Source organism: Podarcis vaucheri (genome assembly GCF_965113315.1).
Source record: "Podarcis vaucheri genome assembly, chromosome: 1".
Classification (NCBI taxonomy): Eukaryota; Metazoa; Chordata; class Lepidosauria; order Squamata; family Lacertidae; genus Podarcis; species Podarcis vaucheri.
Genome location: NC_138759.1, coordinates 60333961 through 60341364, shown reverse-complemented (window position 1 = coordinate 60341364; position 7404 = coordinate 60333961). Strand labels below are relative to the sequence as shown.

General features: G+C 44.9%; 1 protein-coding gene across 2 annotated transcripts; it reads left to right on the top strand.

Moving 5' to 3' along the window:
• Positions 1-2032: 2032 nt before the first annotated feature.
• FADD (Fas associated via death domain) lies at positions 2033-5546 on the top strand. 2 transcript variants are annotated; one of them, XM_082215291.1, is made up of 3 exons: positions 2033-2160; positions 2486-2794; positions 5133-5546. In XM_082215291.1, the coding sequence occupies exons 2-3, from the start codon at positions 2497-2499 to the stop codon at positions 5411-5413; spliced, it is 579 nt and encodes a 192-aa protein (XP_082071417.1). In that variant the 5' UTR covers positions 2033-2160; positions 2486-2496; the 3' UTR covers positions 5414-5546. The 2 variants fall into 2 exon arrangements, with proteins under 2 accessions (XP_082071417.1, XP_082071416.1); XM_082215290.1 differs by having other exon boundaries at positions 2049-2164.
• Positions 5547-7404: the final 1858 nt, after the last annotated feature.

Genomic DNA, 7404 nt, shown 5'->3' with positions numbered 1-7404 from the left:
CAACCGCCTTACCACTGCTTACCAGGAGGGGGAGACATGGCAGGGGCACAGCAGGTGCACCAGGAGGAGCACTGGATTGGCTGGCCTGGCGTGGCCACTGTCTCCCCCTACTGGTAAGAGGGAATGATGATGCTGGGAGATGAAGGCTGCTCCTCTGTCCCACCATACAAACCACTGCTGCTTTAGATGTAGGTTTTAAAGAGCTAACAAATGAAATATTTGTTAAGGAGAGATCATTTCTTCTGTGATTCAGGTAATGCCTATGGCAAAATGGTGACTGGATAGTAACTCTTCAGATGGAGGCTCAACACGGTTGAATATTTCATTTCATTTGGCAGGATTTATATACCACTTAATCATCATAACCGTAATTTATATAACCGTTGAATCAAAAGGGATTTCCCTGTACCAGAGTTTCCCAAGTTGTAGTCAGCAGATCAAGTTTCATAAGGTCATCTGCAGCACACTTGTGAAGAACACTTACAATCTGAATTCTATAGAATACAATAACATTCAATATAAGAAATAAAAGAAGCACCGAAAAGGCAATTAAAAATCATATAGCATCCGACACAGCACACTATAATTGCTACAAGAGGAAGAAAGGTAAGAGTGTGTAAACTGTTGGTCTTTTTAATGGTTATTCCAAAGAAAGGAATATATTTTCTGTGGTTTCCAGGTCTTTGAACTCCCTCTGCTGGACTTGAACAGATATTGCTAGCAGAAAACTAGACTTGAATGCTAGACCACGAAGCACAGAACTAAAGTGGATTTAAAATGCTCTCTCCCTAGTGCAACAAACCCACTTTCTTTCTTAAAAGTGACTTTTAAACTATGATTTAGAATGGAAGGCAAGAAGCGTTGGGGGGGCACTGAATTTTGGCGTCGCACAGGGTGCTGCTGCTGGAATTTGTGTTTTTACATACTGAAATCCCATTGAAAACAGTGTTATTTGATTCCCTATAAACATAGGAGTGAGTCAGAGCATTGCTCCATCTAGCTCACTATTGTCTACACAGATTGGCAGCAGCTCTCCAGGAACTCAGGGGCCATTTCCAGCCCTATCTGGGTATTCTGGGAATTGAGCCTGGCACCTAACACTGAGCCATGGGTCTTGGCCCCAAAATATGCACTCACCTGCACACATTGCACTCTAAATATCTCCCCTTGGAAAGCAATATGACTTTAAAGTGCTTGGCTTTGACTGCCCAAAGCATTTTTATTCATTGTATTTATTTACATAAATTAGAATGTGCAATAATTTTTTTAAAAAAATTAAGTATGTAATAAAGGACATACATTTCAATAACATACAAGAAGGAAGGAAGGAAGACTGTACAACTGAATTAAAATTAAGCATATGCACAAAATACAAATCCCTCAAAAGAATTTTTATTATTGGTACCGGGAGGGGGGTAGTGGTTAATCAATCAATCAATCAATCAATCAATTAATAATTTTGATTGTTTTCTTTTATTACATATAGCAATACACATGTTTGAGAAGTGCAGAAATAAAACAACGACTTTGCGCTTTTGACATCATACAATGTCCACAACTTAGAAAAGCAGTTATCCTATCTTTAAAAGACATCTGAAGACAGCCCTGTTTAGGGAGGTTTTTAATATTTAATGCTGTACTGTTTTTAACATTTGATTGGGAGCCGCCCAGAGTGGGTGGGGAAACTCAGCCAGATGGGCGGGGTATAAATTATTATTATTATTATTATTATTATTATTATTATTATTATTATTATTATTACTATTATTACTATTATTGTTGTTGTTGTTGTTGTTGTTATTAGAAAATACAATACAATGTTTAATAAACCATGTTTCTGCAACGGAGCAGACAGATCAGTTTTAATGCGGTGTGTAACAACACCTCCATATTTTTAAGTGAAATGCTTAAGTAGAAAAGCCGTACATTTATTTCTGAGCTTCTGGCTGGCTTGATACGTGTTAACAGCGGCGCTAGTTGCAAAAGCTGTGCCAATGCTGCCCCCTGGTGTCCGCGGAGCGCCCTGCGATTCTCTCCCTTGCCTCGGATTTCCGGAGAGAGGCAAGCTGCGCCGCGTGGGCGGAGGGCCCCGAAAGGGAAGCGACCTCCCTCCGGATGACGCCGGAGCCTCCGGATCGACTACAAAGTTCCAACCAGGAAGTAAGTATGTAAAGCTTTCTAAAAACTTAAGCTTTCCATTTTTTCCAACCTCCTATCGAGATTTCAGAGCCGCGCAAAAAGTTTCCTAGCGTTTGTTTTGGGGGGAAAGTTTAGAAAACAAAGTGAAAGAGAAAGTCGGATTTTAAAAAGTTGCGTTTTCTGCTCGATGATCGCCATGGGGTTCAAATGCATCTATGCTAGATGTTTCTCTGCCCATAAAAAAACAACTGCATTAAAGCAGTATTCTATTTAAAAAGGAGAAAGGTTTCCTGAATACTGATGCCTTTCATATGGGCACCCTAACCTCCCGCCTTGCTCTTCCTAGGTTCCCCAGAAATGGATCCGTTTTTGGATCTTCTGAATTTATTCTCGAGGAGCCTTTCTCCAAAGGAGCTCGCCGATCTCAAGTTCCTTTGCCGGGATCGCATTGGCAAAAAAAAGCTCGAGGCCGTGCAAAGTGGCCTCGATCTATTCAACATTTTCCTGGAACAGGAAATAGTTACGAGGACCAAGGTTGAGTTCTTGGAGCACGCGTTCAAAAGCCTGCAAAGAGAAGATCTGCTGACTTTGCTCAGGCAGTTTGAAGACGGCGCAAGTGGGGACCCGGAAGACCAGCTGGATGCGCAAGAAAAACGTAGGTGGAAATGGCTTTTTTGTTTAATCGAAGGAAGTGGGCTGTGGCATATGAAAATTTGTTTCTTTATTATTGTGTTTGTAGCCTGGAAGGAGCTAAAGGTGTTCTACACCCTTACTCTGGCTTTTGACACTTGAGGTGTATATTTTCAGGACCCACCTTAGTTTTGTAATTTTAAGTTGTTTTGCACAGTTTTTAAACTTGTGTTTTAATATTGACTATGTCATTTAATTGTTGTGACTTGACCATAGGGCTTAGGGTAAATTCTTAATACTACTACTACTACTACTACTAATAGTAATAGTAATAGTAATAGTAATAGTAATAATGCTGCCTGAAGCAGCTCAGTTCACCTTTTTGCATTGCATAACCTTCAACTTTTTGAGGAACACAGGTGGCGCTGTGGGTTAAACCACAGAGCCTAGGACTTGACGATAAGAAGGTTGGCGGTTCAAATCCCCACGACGGGGTGAGCTCCCCTTGCTTGGTCCCAGCTCCTGCCTACCTAGCAGTTCGAAAGCATGTCAAAGTGCAAGTATATAAATAGGTACCGCTCCAGCGGGAAGGTAAACGGCATTTCCATGCGCTGCTCTGGTTCTCCAGAAGCGGCTTAGTCATGCTGGCCACATGACCCGGAAGCTGTACGCCGGCTCCCTCGGCCAGTAAAGCGAGATAGATGAGTGCCGCAACCCCAGAGTCAGCCACGGCTGGACCTAATGGTCAGGGGTCCCTTTACCTTTACCTTTTAACCTTCAACTTTAGCTTCATCTTGTTCAAGCTGCTATTAAAGCTGATCAAGCTGTCTTGTCTAGGGTTCTTGCTTTTAACAACTTGAAACAATTTGCTTAGCCCACTAGCCTTATTTAGGTGTTTGCACGCCTGTACACGGGAGGCCTTAGAGCAGCTTTCACCACTACAACTCCCATCAGCCCCAGCCAGTTTGGCCATTTTGACTGGGGCTGATGGGAGTTGTAGTTGGAAACAACTGGAGGCCCCAGACTGGCAGAGGAGTGACTTAGAGTGAGGAGGAGGTGCATTGGCAAGCCCACCCTCCAGCGTTCCCTTGTGCATGGGCTCATATTTAGGCCCTCAGATGTTCAGCATAAAGGACTTATGGGGGCTTCTGCATACATTTGACTGAATGCATAAAGAAGCATCCCTATGATTGAGAGTTCTAATAATGCAAGCATCCTCAGACATCCTCTCCAGCCCTTCACACTGAACACTTGAAAGTCTGAAGAGGAGCCTCTATGTAAACATTGGGGACAGGATTTGACTGGGCACCTCTGCCTCCTCCCTGCTTTAAGGCTTTGTGTGAACCCCTGAATAGGGCTAATGCCATCTGCATTCCAGAACTCCTCTTAAACTTTTTTTGCTTACAGGTATCCTGCAAGGAAAAAAGATGGTAACTCTTTTCCTGTTTCCAGATATAGAAATAAACAGACACTTTGTGTGTGCTTGCAGGAAATGATGTTTGCAAGCATCGCCAAGCTGCTGATCAGTGGTGCCTGCAAAGCATTGGGCCCAGGGATTCCCAGTATTCAACAATCAGCTAATCGCTGCTGGCAGAAGGCAGTTAGAAACTCCTCTGAGCTATGGCCTTTTCTGAGCTTCTCAAATCTGCCCAATGGGCCTGATTGTTCTCTCTCCCCCACCTCTTCACCATTAGCCAAGTTTGACAGATGAGTGAGGCTGCTCACTTGTCCATCACCTGATGTCACAATGGCAGGTGATACACACACATGCATGCCTGGTTTGAAATCAGAGTGTGTGGGCAAATGCACTGCGCACAAAGTACCAGCGATCAGCTGATTGTCAAGTACTGGGAATCCCTGGGCCCAGTGCTTTGCATGGGGTTTTGTAGGCAGCACCGATCAACTGCTTGGCAATGCCTGCAAACCTCATTTCATCACGGCCAAGTAACTGCATATTCCACTCCACATCTGGCATCATGTATGATGTCAGGTGTAGGGCATGTGGGTATGGCTTGGGCCAAATGGGGAGGCCTGATGGGCTTATTTAGGCCCCCGGGCTAGAGGCTCCTTACTCCTTAAGTACAGTCAAAGGTTGGCCAGTGAACTTCTCGCTGGGTATATAGATACCCAGAGGCCCTGCACACCTCAAGGTGAAAAATGGGGTTGGCTGGGTGGCAAATATGGGCAGTAGCACCCAGACTGGAGTCCTGTCCCATCTCTTGAGTGTTACGCCATAACCCCGAGTGTTTCACAGTAGGACAAGTAGGAGGGTCAAGACAGTATTCTCTGGAGTATGGCAGGAGGAGCGTTAAATGGTCCATTGTGAATTAGCAAGTTGATGCAAACTATGATTTTGTTTTTAGGTAAGCTGGACAGAGCATTTGAGATCATATGTGACCACGTTGGGAAAAACTGGAAAATGCTCGTTCGAAAACTTGGCATCTCAGAAGTCAAAATCGATAGAATTGTAACCGCCAATCCATATAACATGCATGAACAAATGATGCAATCGCTTCTAGAGTGGCGGAAATCAAGGGGGAAGGAAGCAAAGGTTGACGATGTAATAAAAGCCCTCAAGAACTGTCATATGAAACTTGCGGCAGACTATGTTGAAGAAGCTTTGCAACGGGAAACTGAACAATGAAATCAATGGGAAAAGATGACATGAAATGGAAAATTAAAGACACAGTTGAGCTGTCATTAAAAAACAACAACAAATTGGTTGGGGCCTGTGGCTGCTATAGACAAACCACTTACAGAACTGCATTTGCACTTAACCTTGCTTAGTTCTTTCTCTTCTTGCTCTCTGCTTTGCTCCAAGACTGATTTATGGGTCAATCTGAGGGTCTCACCCAGCAAGCTGGGAGGTCGGCTTATGCTAGCTAGCATCATGTAGTCAGGATGTTATACATTCCCAGCACAAAAGCTGAAAAGGAGGAAACACAAGCACTCTAAAACACACAGCCCATAGCAAATAGAAGCATCCAGTACTGGGATGGGAAATGGGCCAGACTGCAGGCTGGATTCCTTAATCCTCCACTCTCTGTGGGCCACCTTTGACAGGTAGAGCTACCCACCAGCCAAGTCAGCTGCCATTACATAGATAGCAAGTGACTGGCACCACACCTATCAGAGTTCACCTGAGCAGGAGCTACAGTAGCCTCCTTCAAAGATGGGCTTTCAGAGCCAATCAGCTGAATTCCAGAGCAATATCGCAAGTTCTCACCAGCAAGTAGGCTCCTACATTGGTCAGGCATATAGGGAGCCAATCCATTTCCAGAAACAGGAAAATACCCCCATGGCATCCCAGAGCCAGTGTGGTGTAGTGGTTAAGAGCGGTAGTCTCGTAATCTGGTGAACCGGGTTCGATTCCCCGCTCCTCCACATGCAGCTGCTGGGTGACCTTGGCCTAGTCACACTTCTCTGAAGTCTCTCAGCCCCACTCACCTCACAGAGTGTTTGTTGTGGGGGAGGAAGGGAAAGGAGAAGGTGAGCCGCTTTGAGACTCCTTTCGGTAGTGATAAAGCGGGATATCAAATCCAAACTCTTCTTCTTCTCTTCCCCACTACATGCAATGTGTGGGATACCATGAAGCTCTAATCATGCAGAACAGTGGTTCTCACGCCTTTTTCTCTGAGCCACACATTCAAAATAAAAAATTGCTTGCACCACACCACATTTTTTAGAAGAAATCCATTGGGAAACAAAAAAGAAACAACAACTAGCAGTCCTTGATTTATAACATAGAACACATGGTCATGGGACATCCAGAAAGTAAAAAACTGCAGCTACATAAGAACATGAATCATTCCCAAAATATGATACTGGTTGTTCTTGAATCTCCCAGCCCCACTTGCCATCCTCTCTTGCCATACCCTTTAAGAACCACTGCTGGAGAGCAACCCGGGTTTCTTGTGTGAGAGGTCCCAGGTTTAGGCCTGGATGTGAACTCTCACTGGGTGCAGCTGGGAAGAGTACAAACAGGCACACTGGGGAGAATGTTGTGGCAGCCAATCGGGGCGAGTTCTGCATGAGCCAGCATCCCATATAGCGAATTGCCTGCCTCCAGGCTGGTTTTACCATCAACCATTGCCTCTCCCTGGCCCCTGCACCTCTCTCCCCATGCCACAGCATTCACCACCGTACTCATGATCGCCTCAGAGGGTGCCACCATCCCTTTACCCTAAACCAGAGTAGCCAATATAGAGCCTGCCTGATGTTGTTAGACTTCAGTTCCCATCAGCCATAGCCAGTCTGGCCAATGGTCAAGGATGATGGGAGTTGTAGTCCAGCAGCATCTGGAGAGCCACAGGCTTCCCCATTCATGTCATTGGAGCTCCTGCTCTTGTCCAAGCTTACCATGAACCCGGATTGCCTGTGCTGTTTGTAGCACCTGTGTCACAAATTGGCTACCCAGGTGACTATAAGGACTTTGTGGTTGCTTCCACCAGCAGAGGTCCAACATATTGTTATTTCTGTCTAAATGGAAAAACAACTATTGAATAGATCTTTTTTTGGGGGTGGGACCATTCACTGAACATTTGAGCGGAGTGGCGGGACTGTACGTACTAGGCCTGTACCCAATGCCATCTTGCCCCTCTGGCACATACAGCATTAGTCAGAAAGCACCCAGCA